We start from the raw sequence: 20149 nt of genomic DNA, 5'->3' as shown, positions 1-20149 counted from the left end.
AGTGGTACAAGACAGACTTATTCTTTAGAAGTGGACGGATCAGTTTTTTTTCTGACTCTGTCACCACTTAATACCCCACCCATATGGACTGTGAGCTGACAAAATCCTCACCTCGTAGCGACAGCCCCGCTTGTGATCGAGTTAAATGACACAAAAAGGTCAACAAAAGGTCTTAGAAGGGCAGGAAAGAGCTGGTATTAGACTGTCTTCATCTGTTTGTGCAATGGGAGGGAGGGAGAACATACATAGGGGAGTTTTCCTCATTCTCCCTCTTCTTTCACTTTGCCTTTATTCTCACTTGCTTTCTCACAATTAGCAGAGACAAAGCAATCCTCAGGGGAGAAACACGAGATAAAAACCTGTGACTGAATACTAATAACACGACAGGAAATCATAAATGAGTTCAGCAGTGACAGAGCTGTAGAGCTCAAGATGCACAGTACATATACTGTAGGTGCTGAACCCTCGAGCACAGTGTTTTCTTTTTCTTTTTTAAACTAATTATGAGCATTTACGAAACTGCATTGAACCATTCTCACTAATTATCAAATAAAATTACCATAAACCTCTCTGCTTAAAGGACAAATTTGTCTTTTATGCTTTTATTTAATACCTGTTAGTCTGTTTGCTTACTGGAAGTGAAGCGCTCAGAGGGCATTCTATATTTACTTTGAGCTAATATCATTACTATTGTTTCCAGCGTCCGCTAGGGATGTGAACAGAAGAAAAATGGCTCTTAAGGACTTTAACTTGATTATTTGGATGCCATCATGGATATTTTGTGCACTAATGACGTACAACAACTCTTGATGTTGCCACATTTCTCTTGAAATGACTGGTGACCTCAGCAGTCAGCTTTGGAAATTGTTCTCGTACTAGTTCAGCGTCGCAGTGACACGGTAGCAATGATTTCAAAATACTTAACGGACATCTTCTTCATAAAACATATCTGTATTGTGAACTTTTCAAAAGTAATTTCCTGCTACTGGGAGCGAAGCTGAGTCATTTGAAGCTAGTGCAGACGCAATGAGAGTGGTTGTAAGTATATGTTAGCTAGAACTCTGACTTAGTTCAGCACTTGACTGATGGCCCTCGCTGCCCTCATCCATTACTCTGTCACTTGTTTGGAATTGCCTTTCACACATTCTGGCACTTCTGGAAAAGTGAGCACTCCTCTTTTCTTTTTGGTTCTGATAGCCCAGAGGAGGCACGATGGCAGGTGAAGACGCACAAAAATCTTTATTTCACTTGCACAGCTGTCAGATCCTGTGGGACCGTTTGAGAGGTGATTTAGCGCTGCACTGTGATTGGTATGCCAAAATGTGAGCACAATACACTGAGAATGAAGACACATGCTGCAGAAAAATATAACTGGAGAAGACACTTAAGTGGTGTTCTCCGAAAGACATAAGGCAAGGTCTCATTATACTCAGTCTTGTTGGCATGAGATGTGTAAATAGGCCCTGAGAAAAGGACAAATCTTGACAACTTCATGAAATTCTGGACTTTGTGTGGACGTTTGACTCCATCCATATGGACATTTAGCTTCTTAATACAGTCTAACTAAATATGTTTCTTAGAATACATGTAAACTGCCTGTAATCTTGAACTCACATTGAGTCAAGGGCAGTCCCTCCTGCCTCTCGTCCTCCACTCTGTCCCTGTGTGTGGGCCTGCCGACATGACAGCTCATTCCTAGACACTATTAATGATGGAGCTCCCCCTTTCTCGCGCTGACTATCATCTATCACAGAGAGCCAGACCGGCCATCACTCCTTCACTAAATTACGACCCGCTGCATGAGACATAAAATAGGGTAATGGGCTGAAAATTAGCCAATTACAATCATTACACTGCCATAATTGACCCTGGAGACCCATGTCCAGCAGTACACACTCTGCCTTAAGGTTATGTGTGTGTTTGTGTGTTTGAGGCACTTAATTAGGACTAGATTGGACCATGAGGATGAAATCTAATTTATTGAACAGCGGCAATCTAACAGCTAACTGGCAGTAAACTGGAAGCATTCTGGAGAAGTGAACAGCTGAGACGCTTATGGCAGACAGTAGAAAAGAGACTAAATAATAAGCATATTATCAAAAAGCATAATAAGCATAAACGGATTGAAGATGATGTTGTGGGAACGAGGGGAACCCCGAGAGTATAACGGGGGGGAAAAGAAGATTCTTGTCCAGGTTAAATAAAAGAGATAAAGGGCGCGGTTTTGTTCCATTTGTCTCCCATAATATTCCCTTTTGTTACATCTATTGGTGAAAATATGATATAAAACTCTTTTTTATTCATGTTCTGCTCATTTTACACTTTAATTTTACGTTTTCAACCAGATGACATGTGATCACGCACACAAAAAAGTCTTATTTCGATTGTGTCGTTAATGTTAGCGAGGCAGAATAGAGATTAATGAGTGATTCCTCCCAGCCGTGTGCTCTACCACAGCTAGAAGCCTCAACTGACGGCTTTTCTCTTTACAGCCATCGGAAGGCAGCTGTTTCATCTGCAGTCTCTAATTGGAGTAATGAATTTTGTGCAACCAGGACCAAACTATCGCGCTTGTGTGCACATCAAACATGTCAATACAATGAATTATTCAACTGCAGTGTAATTCAACATTGTTGGAGAAGGATGTGTTGAAAAGAGTTGACAAACTTCCATGAAAAAATCTTCATATCATATCAATTTAAACTTCTTTATCAGCTAATAACTCCCTCAGGACCATCCAGTCTTGCCAGTCTTCTCCCTGGGTCTCCATCCAAAACATCTAGTAATCAAGGGTCAAGATTAATTAAAATCTAAATTAAAATGTGGCTGTGACAAACAACGTGATGTGATAGAGATTGTTCAGGTTACATTTTGTAGTGGAGAAACAAGAGTGTTAAACATTTATGATAAGAATAGTGAGAAAGAATATAGTAACACAAAACAAAAAACTTTGTCTCTCTTGTACTTATTAGTCCTTATTTAACCTCTGTGTCTGTCTTTTGTTCCCTCTCTCTGTCTCTCTCTCTCCAACACAGATGTTAATCTCAAGGTCTCTCAGGCTGAGGCACCTCTGAATAAAAGGGCTATTTGTCTCTTTCACCTTGACAGAAAACAGCACGACATCCATCAGATTTGAACCATGTTTTTCTAGTCTGGTCTGTGACCCAGTGTCTACACCAAAGTTGATCATTTGAAAAGTTAAACCAAATGTCTGTTTCATACAGTTAAAAAAAAAAAATCTAATCCATTTCCATTGTTTCATTCGTCTTTCTTGGATACTCAAGAGTTTGTACAAAAACTCATCATTTAATTTAACTTACAGTAAAATTGTTAATAATTCAGATTCACTGGGTTCTGTAATGGATAATAACTAATACAATTTTGTGGTCTAGCAGAGGATATAATAAATTGTTTGTTTGTAATGAACAGAGATGATAAAAACAACGTTGTTTCCACTGCGCTTCTGCTTCTTGATCCAGTACGATCTTAAAGCATTAAATTGAGGGGTACGTGGTTATGTATTACTTATTAAATAAGGCTACAGCTTTAATAAAGCTTCTGCACAGTTATGTGCTATACAGCCATTTTGTAAACAATCCAGGACATGATGCACGATTGTTGGCAGTCAGGATACACACAAACATCTGTCCTTCGTAGCCTCAGATTCTCTGTCGATCTTTAAATTTTAGATTGACTGCATAATGGGATTAAATTAATTACTTGCTTGTAACAGATGAGTGTAAATGTGCTGCGCTTAACTGCACATTCAGTGATTTATAATGTAATATCATTGTATTCTAATACACAATTAGGAGTGTGTCATTTTAGGAAGGTACAGACAAAACAAAGCACTCAGTGTTTCTGTGCTGCCAAGATATTACTCAAATTATTATATTGACATTACTGTGCCAGCAGTCATCTGCCAGCAGGGTGAGCTAAAAAGAGACTGTAGCCATAGGGTATATTAACACAATATATAAGAAAGACTCTAGATTTACCACTAATGACAGAATTAAAAAAGGAGTGGAACGCTTGGATTTGCTAAATAATACTCCTGTTCCACCAAATTAGCTCTGGTTCTTGAACCGGCTCCATTCAAGATTCTTGGACCCTTGGGGCTGTCCAGCGAACCAGCCTACGATTCCATAAATGTCGAGCGAAACCAATGATGCATTATCATCAGTGGGCATCGCAAAATTAAGCAATATTACATTTGAGGGTGATCATTACTGTCATTATTGGCACAACAGCCATCTTGCCCTCGTACGACATATGACAGTAAAGCTCACCCTCGGTTGTAACGCTGCGTTTATAAAGTGGTTACCAACAACATAATAGATCTAATCTGTATGTTGTTATATTGTAGGGAATTCTGCTCTCTAAATAAAAAAACGACTTGCTCGTGTTATCTCGTTTCCTTGCAAATCTATTACAACTTGAAAACAACCAGTCGCATCAGTTGACTCTTTGTAATGAAACCTAGTTTACTACTTCAGCAAGTTGGCTGAGCCTTTCTAACAAATAGCAACAGCGCTGTCTAGACATCATGGGATTTCTAACACAGAATACCACACATATGGAGTATTATTTCTTGGATAATGTTTGTATAAACGATCTTAGTTAGTTCGCCCTATACAGTATTGTGCAGTGGGCATAAAATATTTATTATAACTGAGTGGTTTCTTGGAAAATAAAAAACAATCAACATCTTCAATTAACAGCAATCAGGGAGCGCTGTCCTTGTGTTTATTTTTTTGTAATTAGAATGATGACTATGATGAGAGAGGAGAGGGAGTTAAAGGGTAAAGAAAAGCTGAAGATAAGCAGGAACAGGAATGGATGAGACAGAGGTGACAGAACAACAGAGGTTCGAGTCAGTAACAATGAAACAGAGATGGGGGTGGAGGTAGTAGGGTGGAGGGGTCATGGATGATGGAGGATACAGTTGGTCTGTGTGCCTCTGATGTCATACATAGGTCCAAAAGCCAGATCATCCTATTTTATGCTCACATGAACAAGGCAAATGGAGCGGGGAAGATATGCAAATTGCTGTCTAATTGGCCTGTCAGTAGACTGAAGCCCTGTCAAACCACTGTCAGAGAGGGAGAGAGCAGGAGCGAGAGAACGTAGAGAATTACTGGATTGGTTTCAGCTGCCATTCACAGCACATTTCATTAAGTAATTTCAGCTCACATCACGACCATGGGTCAGCGCTCTCTCCTTGAAGAACAGGTTCTTTCAGCCGTCATTTTCGAGAAAAGAGGCAGCAATTCTCGCTGCTGCTTTACCTACCACCTCCTCCTGTCTGGCTCCCACAACCAAACAGACAATGCCAGTAAACAAGTTTTCACTGGCTCCCCCTCCTCTGCAGATGGCACAAGGAAGACACATTTGAATGCAGAGGAGGTTACAAGAAACTACTGTGAAATAAAATATTGAAACAGGAATAAATCTGTTCAGTTCAGTCAGTCAGTCTACCACTCAGTCGAACATTATCTCCATCATCTTGTCTTTACATTTTTACAAGTGTCGATAAAAGGAAGTCAGTCTTTTTATTACCACTGCTACATGCAAAACTATTGTCAGATTTCTATATGGTACATTTTTCAGATTATTTCACACAGTACTGAGAAGAATTGGTACTTGAATCAAAAAAATTAGCTTCTCATTTCTAGCCATCAGCTGTTGCTGGTGGATTTTATCAGCTGTAGCTAACTAGCTAGTTAATTAAGCTAACGATAGCTCCATAAATTGGTTGAAAATTCTGAGTACAGCTAACTTTTTATTGCGTGTCTGAGTCATTTAAAAAATACTGAAAGTAAAGGAGCGTGACTAAGGGACAATGTCAGAATCCAACCCAGAAAAACAATGCTAAATAAAGAAACAGCATTGTTCTTGTGTTGCAGTGGTGAATTATATCATGATGGATATATTTAAGATATGTTCCAAAATAATCCTGTTTTAATGATTATCTTACAAAGGCTACTAGTTCATATACAGAATATTTTCACTTTGAACATTAAATAAGAGAAAGGTCTTTTGGTATGAAGGCTAACTAATGTCTTTGGCAGGTAATAATACTATCTCAGGTAAGCTTGGCCTATTGTGGCTTGCTTGAGTGTCTCACAAATCCAAGGAGCAGGACTGAGCTGTTAACGTTACCCACACACTTATTTAAGTTCCTTTCCCTTCATTAAGATTAAGTTTTTAGTCGTCCTTATTCAATGATATACAGTGATAACTATAAGATATTGCATAGCATTTACCCAGTAAAGCTTGTGTTAGAAAGATACAGTATGGATATTTTAGATATTGATGATCACTGTCATTTCAGTGGACTAGAAAAAAGAGAGAATTTCCTTTCTTTTCTGTCGCCACGCAACAATTTTCTGGTTTGATGTAGCCTTTCTCCTAAAAAAGAAACTCAAATAAATATGTTTGATGTAATATTGCAGTCAAGAAATGATTGGAAATAACATGCTGAACATTATATTTAAAAATGAAGATTATTGGAGCTAACAAAGCATTTTTTTCTTATAGATGTGAAATTCATGATCTTTATGCATCGATTTATCATTCTCTGCAGCTGCCTCAGGGCATAAATAGAATAAAAGGTAGGAGCCCTAGTTGCAATGTTACCTTATGTTTATGCACTGATACTTTTTCATTAATAGACAATCTTCCACAGACAGTAGATCACATTGTCAGGGGTTTCACTATAGCCTCATAGACACAAAGAAGAACACATATAAACACACACAGCCTCAGCTTATTACAAGTGAGCACACACAAAAAAAGAAAGAAATCGAGAGCCTTCGAGAAATTGAAAATCATTACTTGGTGTCAAGAAATGAGAGACAAATCCAGTGCAGAATAGAATAAGGGGGTAATAGGGTAATAAGGGAGGGGGCTGGGTCCTCCAGAAAGTCAATCAGAGGCTAAGAGGTTGTTTGACGCTGTGAGCAACTTGACAATCCATCGATGACTGAGCTCCAGTGGAGCATTACTGGACGTGTAATTACTCTGAACATCTTATATGGATCCAATTAGCTGGCCGCAACAGCAGAGAGGCTGTGGTGATTCCCATCATATAAATGGGCTTCCCCACTTGTCAGAGTGTGCCAGAAAATTGTAGGTCTATCTTTTCAGAAACTGGAACTTAGCATCTTTGGCTATCATGGGATAGAGTCCTCAGACCCTGGAACAATCTGTTGGATGATCACAGGTATCAGTTAACAAAAAAGTATGAGCTATTTCTTCCAGATAGCGAGAAAATCCTTCCTCTGTGTTAAACTACCTTATCAGTATTACTGTAGTATCACTGAGAGGGATGCAATCTGTCTCATTTGAGAGTAGCTCAACTCAATACTGCAGAACACAAGATGACTTAATAAAAATAATCAATTAAGGTTGTACACTCTATCTGTCTTAAGCAGTATATCAAACGCAGAGGAGTACAACCTTAAATAACCCTGTGTGAGACTAATGGTACAGTCAAAAACAGACGGGGTCTAAAGGGGCCACAGTAAGTGTAATCCATTATATCCTGTTGACAACAGAAGGCCATAAACATTTATAGAAGCAGTCTATGTACACAAACACACACACACATCACCTGGAGGCTAAGTAGCAAGCGTTTTGTGGAGTCCATAAATTGTGTAGTCAATAATAAGTGTCTTTCCGTTTCTTTTGTCTCTCACTAAATTGGCTTTTTAATTGGGACTTTTCATAACATGATGTAACCACCCTCTATGATATTGAGTGAGAACACAAATATTTATTGAACTTGGTCGCTGCATCTCTTTCTTGGGTTTTGTGTATCTCCCTTTCAATCTAGAAACAATTGTTCAGCTGATGTGATTTCATCTCATTTTATCTCAGACTCAGTAAGATTTGAGATTTTTACTTTTTCATGATTTGAAATAATGAATGGAAAGATCTACGTACCTTTTCCCACATGTATAAGTTAATCTTTAAACACCTTCTGCTTTTACTTAGTTATAATATCCTTTGTTTCAACTCCAACTCTAGCTGTGCTTCATTTCAACTGCCCCCAACAGGAATGTGGAAGTGAAGTGTTTTTTCAGTGGCTTTTCTCTCTCACATATTGTCTTTAGCCTTTGCTACATTCAAACACTGTCAGCCACATCGTAATAAAAACAGATCCCCATAAGTCGTCAATCAATTAACAACTGCAGCCCTAAAATAAAGGCAATCATTATTCAATATATGCTCCCTGGTGCGTCTTCATTTTTGCTTCACTATCCCATTATGCTTAAACTTTTAAACTATCTCCCTTACAACTGATTGATTTTGCTACATCAACCTTAAATGGTAAATTCAACAAAAACTGAAAAATCAGTCATTATCTCATTAGCCTCATGCGGATGGAAAGTCAGGTGATGTTTCGTTGTTCACAAAACATTTCTGGAGCTTCACAGCAAAACAGTGTTGCAGTGTTCTTCTAAACAACTGAAGTAAATGGGGGCGTGTTTAACAACTGAAGAAACAACATAAAATGGCTGCTTACAACTCATACGGTGGACTCCAAGTCTCTTGAAAGCCTGAGATCCTAAATTGATTTGAAATACGTTATTTACATCCTTTTTAAGCCAAAATCTGTACTGCAGTAGCTAAGCTAAAAGCATTAGCGCACACTCTGCCTGAAGTGAGTACACAAGCTCGACCACACCTCAAGAGTGAAAATAATTTCCCAGAAATCTTTTTTGGTCTACAAAACCTCCCCATCGATATGGGGGTGAGTAGATAATAACTGAATTTTCATTTTTGGGTGAACTTATCCTTTAAAAATTATGAGAAAATATCATGTCCAGGTGTTAATCAACAGGAGAAACTAATGGAACAAAAATCATGATGGAGGACAGTAACCTTCTTTAATTATGTTCAGTTCTGCAGAAAATCTGTTGTACTTTGACATTTAATTTTAGGAAATATAATAAGTTTAAATAGACTTAACATTTCGAAGTAAAATGTTAACGTCTCCCTCTCTCTACAATTATTTGATCAGACTAAAACCGGAAAGCTTTTAAAGCTCCTCATGTATAAACAACAGGCCCCGCAGCGAGAGTGAAGGTAACCATCGTGGGGGCAAACATGCAGGTCACATACAAGGTCAAGTGAGAGAAGAATCAATACTATGTGACAAACGCGATATCTTTTTGGTTCCCTCGTAATAAGATGTTGTCATTGTCTCCGGCACAAAATATGACTGTGGGTTAGTTTGGACAGGCCCAAATGAAGATCTACTGTGATGGTGGAGGAGTGAGAGAAAGAGCAGGAGAGAGAGACAGAGAGAGCAAGGGGGGAAACCAGAAAAAGGATTGAGAGGACTGAGAGGGAGCAAAAAGGGGGAATATATCTGTCCTGCTGGGAGTTAACACGGAGAGATGGGCGTGCAGGCGTAGCACTGGCCTCATGTCCTAAGGCAAGAAGGAGATATCAATACACACTCTGACAGCTGACTGAGAGCCAGTCTCCTGCTCGGAACAGAAAAAATGGACGGATACAATAAGAGGAGAAAAGCTTGCACAGACAAAACTCTACAATAACTCCAATACCACTGTGTTTAGACGTGTTGTCTCCCTGTTCTTAACGTCCACACTATTTGTGTCCACAGTATTGTAGGAGATATTCGTATTAGATTATTAGTTGGAATCAATATACAACTACACCGTCATACTTTGAAGCATAGGGCCACTGACCAGGCTGGAGTATTTGATGTGTTGGGAGTGTGAACGGGCTGTCAGGGCAGGTCAAGTACAATTCGTTTATCAGAGCTTTTCATTACAAATAGCTGCAGCTAGAAACATCGTGGATAAGAGCCATGAGACAGAACAATCACAGTAAAACCAAAACAAGGAGCTGAAAGATGCTAAACTGTACATTCCTTTACACATAGTCACTTGAGCATTGTCGACATAAAAATATCGATGAGTGCCTTAATGTATTAATGTGATGTTATTATTTTATTAAGGGGTCAATATTAATAGACAAGACACCGACAAACTAAACTAAGATGTTCATGTGGTTCTGCTAATGACGGCTGCAGCAGAGAGAAATCCGGGTTGCAGGTGGGTGTTAGCCCTTTAAAGACCATACAGCATCTTTCATGTTCTGCGTCTGTTTCATGTAGCAGACCTGCCTCACTGCTACCTCACGCTGCAGAAATTTAACAGCTACACAAAGGCAATGAGGACAGAGCGAGGGTGAGAGAGAACGAAAGAGAGGGGCAGGCAAAGTGATATGTTCCTCTTCTCCTCAGGGCAGACAGAGAGACACCTGTGTGGTTTGATCAGACTGTCCCTTCAATACCCCCGCTTATCCTTTGATGATCCATCACATCCCTTTCTATTCTCCATCTCTGTCTCTCTCTCTCTCTCTTTACCACACGCACACGCATGCACGCACACACACACACACTGCATATCCCCATTTTCTGGGTCTACCTTTGTTTCCCTCTTTCATCTCCAAGCTCCCTTTTTCTAACCCTTTTTTTTTTTTTTTTTTTTTTTTGCCTCTCTACCTCCTCGTTCCACTTCCTCTTCTGCCTCGCCACTTTTGAAGTGTGCCATATCTCCTGCTTTGTTGGGCCCTACAGTTTAATTAGCACCTCTGCTTTTGTCACCCTGCTACAGTTTCACTTTCAGGTAGTCACTGTTGGTAGATTGGAATTTGGCAAAGTGAAAGTCACTTGGGTGTTATGTGAAGATGCTTAACAACCAAAATTGGTACTGAAATGCGATCATGCAATTAGTTTCTCCTCTTTATTTACTCCCTTCCTTAATGTCCTGTCTCTTTTTAGATTGTTGTAATATCCCATCCTGCTGTTTCTGAGCAGATGGGAAATATTTTGGGAGATACAGCACATAAAAACTGTTGTCACGGTAGAACCGTTTCTGTATAAAGGAAAAAAGACAATACAGCTGTATGCAGCAGAGCATTAGGCAGTGATGAGAACTTGTCAGCCCACCTAGCCATTTCAATTATGACTGGAGAAAGCAATGGGGAGGTATGAACCACCTCCTGTTTGTGTTCATTACTACAACTGGCAAAAATGATGTGATCATTCCTGACAGAAATTAAGGCATTTTTCCAGTTTTCACTCCATTTATCAAACCATCCATCATTGTGACTCATTAACAAGTCAGGTATCGTAAATATTGCATGCCCACATAATTTAAATAGCATGATTTTCATTTTCAATCCTGTTCACCACTGGCTTTAAACTTATGGAAAATATAGGACTTATTAGCTTATCATAATAAAATAAATACATTGATTTTGACTGTGGTAAAAAAAAAAAAAAATTGGGTGACTCACACCAAAGAAAAGGTAAATCATTTCCATCTTTTCTTTGTTTTTCTACACAAATACCTGTGAAAATGGAAGAAACTTTCCACAGTGGAAAATTATGGACGTTGGATAAATGTCAGCAATGATATCCCTATTATCTAACCAAAGCCATGACCAAGAGGTTTGGAGAATGAACAAGTTTTGACAGGCAAATCAAAGGTATGTAAAAACATGTCTTCTACATTGTTTTTCACCATTTGAGGTTAGACAGGCTCATCATCTTGTTGTTCTCTCTTCCTCTGCAATGGCATAATCACACCCAAGTGAAGTATAAGTATCACTTACTGTTTCATCTCGATGAACCAACTCCTAACAATTTCATAAGTGGATGGAAATGAGAATTCGTTCACATTTTCTTTTCCTGATTTTCCGGACATTCGGTTAATGTGTGATACATTGAGATGGAAACCTGGCTAACTGTAACTCTGAACTTACTGAAATAAACGCTGAGAACGATGATAAATGTAGTTTACACAAACACATTCACATGCATACCCACATGTGCGCGCACTGACACTCACACACACAAAGAGCCTAAACCAACCGATGGGAATAATCAAACCTGTTTTGTTGTGGCAGCAGCTAGCGATGACCCTCTCTCACTTTGATTGTCCATCTGTCTCCTCCATTTTTTTTCTCCCAGCTATCCATTCTCCCTTTTCCTGCAATTCTCCAACTACTTTTGTTCCCTCACCCTGAGTGAGTTCGGCAGAGGAAACAATATACCACAGCACATTATTCTGGTCCCATGATGAATGGGTCGAATCCGTGCCTGTTGACTGTGGCCTTGAGATAAAGAATAAGCAAATGAAACTGCCTGCCTGCCTCGCAGCACCCTCCAGTCCACTGCCACCATTCCTCATGCTAATTTGATTGAGAACGCTCGATCAGCACATACTCCTCGACCCACACACCTTTGCTCCAAGGGAGGTGTTGGAGGAGGAGGGGGTGAGGCAGAGGATAGAGGATGCCATCATGGCATGCGGTAATAACAATTTATCTCCAGGATGCCTGTCTCAGCGTATAATGTTCAAGTTAGGCCCACTGTGGGTAGTTTGCATCAAAGTGAAATGTGGTACCGCAGGAGACGGCAGGACAGAGCGAGAGACATGAAGGAAAGGAGAGAAATAATATCCAGATAAAAAGGTGAGGAGGGGAATGAAGTGAATATGAGGGCAATCAGAGGAGGGGCACTAGTGATGGAGGGCTAGCGGATGAGAGAGGGAATAAAGGATGACAAGAGAGGAGAAAAGAGGCAAGTACTTAACAATCCTGGTCTGTTCTCACACTGCAATTAATGTGGAGCCAGAAGGACGGCCTACTCCTTTCTGCAGTAAAACAAAACCTGGATTGATGAGAGTGTCTGAAGTGCATAAGTGACTGCCTGTATATGGGCTCGCTAAGAGCAAAGTGTGGAGATAGAGAAGAGGAGAAAGGACGGCTGGATTGAGAAAGAAGGAATGCAGAGAGGAAGATGGAACGACGGGTTGAGATAAAGATTTGATGAGGGGGCTCTGTGTGAGTTTGTGCAAAACATAGAAAGAGCTGTAGCTGCGGACAATTGTAAAGGAAGATAAATTGGGACAGAGCTGCTCTTTTGATGCTCTTTTGCCATTTTTTCTGAGTCTCCTTGGTAGCGATTGTATGGGTTTCATTCAGTAGACCGCATGCAATAAAAAACAAGGAGAGAAGTATCACCAGTCAGCAGACAGGGCACAGCTCTGCTTTATTTCTCTCAGGCGATATTTCACCCAGCTTGACCTTCTCAAGTCAACAAACCAAAGTGTTAATCATGGAGAAAAACAATCAAAATTAATTTGCTCTCTTGTCTGGTTGACCACGCGTTGTGGTGTCGTTAAACCTCTACTCCGTCACGGATCTGGTTACTAGGGAAAGCTATGTACTGTAAATTACTGTAAGTCAGTACTGCTCGACTGAAGAGGAACAAAGTCTGTGAGGAAAATCTTCAGCAGCTCCATTTTTGTGATATGAATAAAAGATGAAAGAAGTTTTTGCATAATGTATTCTGTATCTTTTTTCATGTTTTGGATGACTAAATCCAAACCCAAACCCCTCTAAAGGATCATTAAATCTCATATACAGTACATCTACATATGCCATAGTATTTGGGCTATGCTGCACAGTATATGTAAAATACAGGGCTGTTAAAAGCCCTGTGAGGAAAAGCAGAACAAAAGAGCCTTTAACATGGATCCAGACTGTTTCACACTCCCCAAGGTCAGCTATATTTACCCATTATTTACAGAGCAGCTCACATGCAATGCTGAAAAACACAAAATTATGGCTGTTCCATTAGAACAAAAACACACACAAAAAAAAGGAAACAGAGGGAGAAAAATAGCGGAGTATCAGTTTTCCATGGTTGTCAGAGCTGGGATTAATAGGAGCCATTTCGCCATAATGAGCTGTTAAGCGTTAGCTGCCAAAAAGCCTCTTCGTTTGCCTTTGAGTCTCTGAATACTTTGTCCAATTATAACAGCTCTCTCTGTCTTTCCCTCCCGTCACTGTCAGCCCCGCTGTACTTCTGTGACGGCTGTATGATTGCAGCTCTTGTTAAACAACACAATCAGCACCTGAAACAATCATGTAGAGATGAGCTTTATAGTGATATCACTCATTATTACACAAGAACCTATTCTGTGAGTCTATGTGGCATATCTGCTTAAAACATGAGAAGCAGTAGGAAGTTAAAGAACAAGGGCTGTCCTCTAGTTGTTTTTCATGAACTTACTGACAAATCTTTATTAGCCTACAAGACATGGAAACCTTTCTCCAACAACTACAGTTATCTGTAACCAAACCTTCAGTGAATGCAGAGCATTTATAAATCTTATACTGCCATTAAATACTGCTAGAGGGGACGTCCCTAGGTCAAGGTCTACTCTTTTTGCTATGTACGACTAGGCATACAACATTTCTAAAGATCAATATTAATACTCGATATAAACTCGTGAAGTCAGAACATTGAAAAAAAAAGCCTCATCATAGAAATGTACAATATTCAGGCCATATTTTCTCGCTTATTGTGAGGTTTCAAATTTGGTAAATTACACCTAGGTTTGTAAACCATCTCCACAAAGTCAAATCAAGATTGAGGTTGAAAAATTAACATCGTCACAACATAAAAGCTGACGAGATCTTTTGAGGACAGTCTTTTGGTCAGGTTGAATGAGACTCGGAGAAAGAAAAGAGAACTTGCTCAGGCGTGTCAAGTTTATAAATATAAAAGCTTCAATCAATCAGCTTGACTGAGCTTTCTCCCATCCAACTCAAAATGCAATTGTGATTTTAAAAGACCTGAAATACATTTTTAAAATGGTTTAAATGTAAACTGGGGCACAGCATCAAACAGTTCAGAGTATTTATTTGCAGAAAATAACATATTGATATCCAAAATAATATTTATATATATTGTTTAGTTATTTGTAAGCCTTCTGTTCTGGGAGTTTTTGAGCAATTAAATACAAAATAAAAAGAAGTAAGCGCTCTAAGAAAACCATTTGTTTAGGACTGCTAAGGGTGATAAATGGAATTCAGTCTCCATAACAAACAGTGAGTACAGAGAACTGTTGGATCATCTGTTTTTGTCTTGTGTTGTTGCCACAGTTGCCTGCACACAGTACCGAGGCATCTCGGCCGCTATATGTGTGTGTGATTTAGGAGACAATGTGTGTGGGACGATGTGGATGCTGTGTGTTTGTTGTGCTTTCTAACTGTAGGTGGATACTTTAGTGTGCACAGACTGTACGGCAGATGTTTTATTCTGTGTGTGTGAGGGTATTTGTTTTTTCCTACCAGCAAAGGGGACCGGGGCATCCTTGTCTAGAGCGACCAGCGGAGGGTCCAGCAGCACCGTGTCCATGTTCTCTGTGATCACACCATGGTAGGACGTCTCTATCCATGGCTTGTGCTTGTTGACTGTGAAAGAGAAACAACATAAATTTCACCGTCTTTACTTTTTCTTTAAAAGGATGTTACTGTAATTTACATGTTTTGTTGTTTCTATCTGTATCTAAATGCTGAGTCGCTTCAAGAGGACAGAGAATGACAAAGCAGAATGTTGTGATCATGCTCGTGGTTCGTGATTGATCTCTTCTCTTTTTACAGATGACAGCAGGAATAATGGAAGTCCGAGGGTAAAGATTGTGGAAAAACATTATTGATGATGGTTGTATAGCTTTAAATCTGTGATTGTCTTGCTTTGGAAAAGGCTAAGCGTTCTCTAACAAAGCACTACTGAGAGCCAAAATCAACACAATTCCACACTTTTACAAGAAACGAGAAGAATAAAGGTGAAACTTTTAACATTGGTACCCCCCTTTCCTTTTTACCTCTCAGTTTGTATACACAGTACACACTCCTTGCCTTTAATAACTCTGTTGGCCTGGGGAGGTTGTAGCGACCATGTGTCTCCAGTTGTGTTCGATGGGGTACTTGCAGCAAATCTTTAAACTTATAATGCCTTGACTTGTTTGGGACAAAACAACAGCAGTTCAGAAAATCTTTAAAAACCTTGTTATACCTCTGTGTTATGACCTCTACATCTTTACCCTTCTTCCAGCACCATCTCCCCTCTCTACAGTGCATTCTCATGGTTTCTTTTTCTCTCTCAGTTTCTACCTCTCTTCTCGTCTTCTACGAAATGGAGAGCTCGACCGACATCCGTGCCACAGACGTGATTGAAAAGTCGGGAGGATGAGCTGGAGATTAACGCCGATCACCATCACACTTAGTTACTGACACTGTAAATTAAACTTTCCCCCACTTTCTTGCAGCAAGTCGAGAGAGCTGCGAGAACAACCATATGTGCAACACAAACCCACAAGTGTACAAGTTTCACTCCTCGCAGGGAGCTGGGACGGCAACTTGACCTTTCAATCCACTGAAGAGGAACGCTTTGTCTCATGCCAATGAGCAGATGACACGTCCAGCTGGCAGTGATTTAAAATGCATCAAACTGTTCCTGAAACCTTCTCACAGCTTTTCATCTGTTTGGACAATTTTCAGTAGCTTTGTCCTACTAGTCCATTTTCTCTGTCGCTTCGTGAATTGAGAGAAAATGTTCAAAGTCAGAAAATATAAGAGAAACGACTTAGGTTGGTGAAAAGGAAAAAAATGGTTGTCTGAGACAACCAAAAAGTTGGGAATTAAAAACTACAATTAAAAATGGTTGTTTTACAGCTTCAGCATTCATATTGCTTTGTTTGACTTTATTGACAAAAAAACAATATAATGATGAGATGATTATCATTACAATGCAATTGTTGTAGCTCTGTATTACTTCTCACTCACACTCGGCTTCTACTCCTTTAATTCAATGACAGAGACTGATGACTACTGATCATTGTAGATGGGACTATCGTCCTGCTGAGACCAGAGTAGAGAGTGGATTATAGGGAGTGAAAGAGAACCACGAGGGAAGACATTATTCATACTAGGAGTCTCATCTCATGCTCATGCAGGAGATAGAAAGCACTGCAGCAAACAGCATGACTCCGCTCTGCTGGAAAGTGGAGAGAGGAGAGTAGTGTTTAGGTGTCTTTACACCTGGAATATTTTGCTTGTAATGGTGGAAAATCAGTGCATTAACGCACACCAGCCCACACACCTTTATGGTGTATTGTAGGTACAAGATCACCCCTATACAGTACTCACAACTTTTTTTTATATTTATTCTTCTCTGTTCGTACAATTTCCAACTAAATGTAGTTGTGAAATGAGCTGAAATAACCTAACAAAGAGACTCTTCAAAACTGAGACGACATTAGACTGAGGCGCTGAGGTGACTATAAAACAGACTATAAAAATGTGCATTATTCAATGGAGTCCTCATTTCTATGTGCTTGCACTTGCCAATGTAAATGCATATTAATCCATCATGCTCGCACAGCATTTAATTTACATTTGAAGATGTCTTCACTAAGTCTAATAGCAGCCCACAGCTAGTGCAGTTTACTCATGGATGGCAGGTTCAATTTCTGGCTCAAGGTCTTACATTTATCCCAAACAAATTGGGTGGCGGCTGAAGCATCCTGAGCTGTGACTCTTTAAAGGGAGTCTAATGTAAGAGCTGTTTTGTAGAAAGAGCACACATCAGACCATGGAAATGGGCTATTTCCAAAATGGCTTTCATGACGTGTAGTACTGTAAAGCCATTAGTGACGCGTTGAAGGTATTCATCCATGACACTTTTGTACTGAGCTCCAGCAATGAAACAAAACTGAGGCAAGCTTGCAGATGAAGTGAAAAAACTCTGCCAGGAGCAGCTGCCTAGATGAGGTCAGCCCTGCTACAAAATATACCTTTCAGCAGTTTACCTTGAGATCATCTCTGAAATGGAAATAAAGCCAACATCAATGCTGGTGGCTCCGTTATCCCCTTTCGACCAAAGTGAACCAAGTGCTGATTCTGGGCTGGTGCTAGTGCTGGTTTGGAATCTCCAATTTCCCAGCACTGCTAGGAACAACTATGGCTGACTCCACCAACTCTTTGTGCTGCTCTTGGCTTGGCATGTCTACAGTGGCTGGCATTGACGGGTCCTTGGAAAACTGCTGCTGCGATTTGGGTCCATAGTGCAAATGTACACGCTACACTAGCTCTGGTTTTTAAAAAACTGTGGTCATAAGCGATTACCCTGCCCGCAGCCACTGACGTAAGCGGCTCTTTTTTCTGAACACATGCTTACATGCCAACATCTGCTATTTAGCATTTAACAAAAAGTCCAGCTGAGGCTGATGGGAATGATTTTGGTAACAAACAAAAGAATCAGACAAATGAAAATGTTTCCCTGAGCATGGTAAAACAGGAAGAAGTCAGTTGATTGACATGGTAATCCATCCAATAGTTGTTGAGACATTTCACTGTAAACCACAAATGTGAAGCTCATGGTGGTGCAAGAGGAAAATTTAGGGGGTCACGAGAGGATTAATCATCTGGGGACCATGGATGTCTGTACCAAATGTCATGGCAATCCATCCGAGTTGTGTAGGTATTCCACAAAAAGCAAAGAATATCTACCTGCTGGTAGAGGAACATCAGGGATCCCCAAATTCATTTAAATCCATCCTCTGGGGACCATGAATGACAGACATCTACAGAGCCATGCTGCTAGCATGGCTAATAAAAACCACCGTTGTTGCATGTGGTTCCTCCTTTAATAAGATTAAAAGTGTCATTGACTGCATTATGTGTGGCGTCTTTGGCCATTTCCTAAGGAACATCTGCAGACATTACAGTATTACAGCACCAGACTGCACATTATGGAGGACTAATTCACTTAGTAGAAGACACAGACTAAAAGTGGATCTTGTACAGCGCTGGATAAAATCCAATGTGACAGTAATATGAAGACAGAAATCCAGAAACAAGATAGTGCTTTCCTGTAAATAATATTACTGCAGGGGATTGTCAACTTGTCCATCCAGGCACTGAGATCAAAATATCTGTTAGTGTCATCCCCTGAGAATGAGGCTCATGAAAACATATTACTGTAGGGACGCAGCCGGTTGATAATCTATATTTAATTTGGGTCTCGAGTTATATTGGAAGAGACACTGCATTACCGTGCTATGTATTGATCAGTTTAACTCATGTCAAATCCATTTCTTATTAGCATTTATTTGATGTTGCAGTGGATCAGAGTAATCCTTCCATAGGAAAAATATCAACAACAACAAAACCACCAACAAGTAATAATAATGACAAGTAGAAGAAGAAAGGAAAAACAGAAAGACAAAAGGAGAAACTTGAAGAGAGAGAAAGATAAAAAGGAAAAAGGAAAATACACGGCACATCACATAAAAAACCCTGTCTCTAAAAGTGTTGAAAAGAGATTTAAAAGATGTTTCTGATTCTCGAAGTCTTATGTTCTTAGAAATGGCACACCAAAGCTGAGGGGCCTACTTTAGATTTAACCCTAGATTTTGGAAGAGCCACAAATGTTTAGCAAATTGGGAATGGGAAAAATATATCCATGGACCAGGCTGGCCTTAAACTCTTGTCAATCTGCTTAGAGAAACCAGTGCAATATGGTAGAAAACCTATCTGCTCTTAATGCAAATTGAGGCACTCGATAATGTATACACAATTTAGTTTCTGAGTTTCTTTAATGCAGTGTAAATCATAAATACCCCTGAGAAATAAAGCACCACTAGGCACCAGGAGGGGAAAGTGAGATAATGTAGTCTACAGACATGATAAAAATATTAGAGAGGCGGATGAAAGAAGTGGAGTGGATCAGTAACAGGGAGCTAAGAGTAGAAAAATAACGGCAAAAACGATCCCACGGGATGCATCAACATTTCAGTAATATAACAGAATAATGACGGCGCCTCAGTGCTGTCGAAAGGTGAGGGAGCGGATTGAGCATGTGCAAATCTACAGTGACCTCCCGGCGCCCTGGTAGAATGAACAGTAATTAAACTTGGGCGAGCACACACACACACACCCGCACACATGCTCTCATCTTACCTACAGTACGTGCACATTATGATTATACAGTGTCCACAGAAAGTAACAGCCCTACATTAACGGGTGACTTGGTGACACAATTTGTGTGACTGTGGACCTGGAAGCCGCCATTACTCCACACCAGGGACTGAAGTAGATCATCACATGCATACACTGTATTGGCAGAGAATGGAAATACAGGACATGACGCCAAATGAAAGGAGAAGAGAGTAATGACAGGAAGGGAAGATAAGTCCTGGAGGCAGTGGGGTGAGTAGGGTTGGTGGGGTGAGGAGCGAGAGAGATA

At 40.0% G+C, this 20149-nt stretch overlaps 1 protein-coding gene across 1 annotated transcript in view; it reads right to left on the bottom strand.

The window, feature by feature from the left end:
* clstn2a (calsyntenin 2a) overlaps positions 1–20149 on the bottom strand; it is a 149728-nt gene that overhangs the window by 61877 nt on the left and 67702 nt on the right. Inside the window, exon 2 of the mRNA XM_073491698.1 lies at positions 15190–15312. Within this exon, the coding sequence (XP_073347799.1) occupies positions 15190–15312 (123 nt within the window). The remainder of the gene's footprint in view (positions 1–15189; positions 15313–20149) is intronic.

The sequence above is a fragment of the Pagrus major genome, chromosome 21 (genome assembly GCF_040436345.1).
Source record: "Pagrus major chromosome 21, Pma_NU_1.0".
NCBI lineage: Eukaryota > Metazoa > Chordata > Actinopteri > Spariformes > Sparidae > Pagrus > Pagrus major.
The sequence above is the reverse complement of the archived record's forward strand: the minus strand, read 5'-3'. Positions and strand labels throughout refer to the sequence as shown.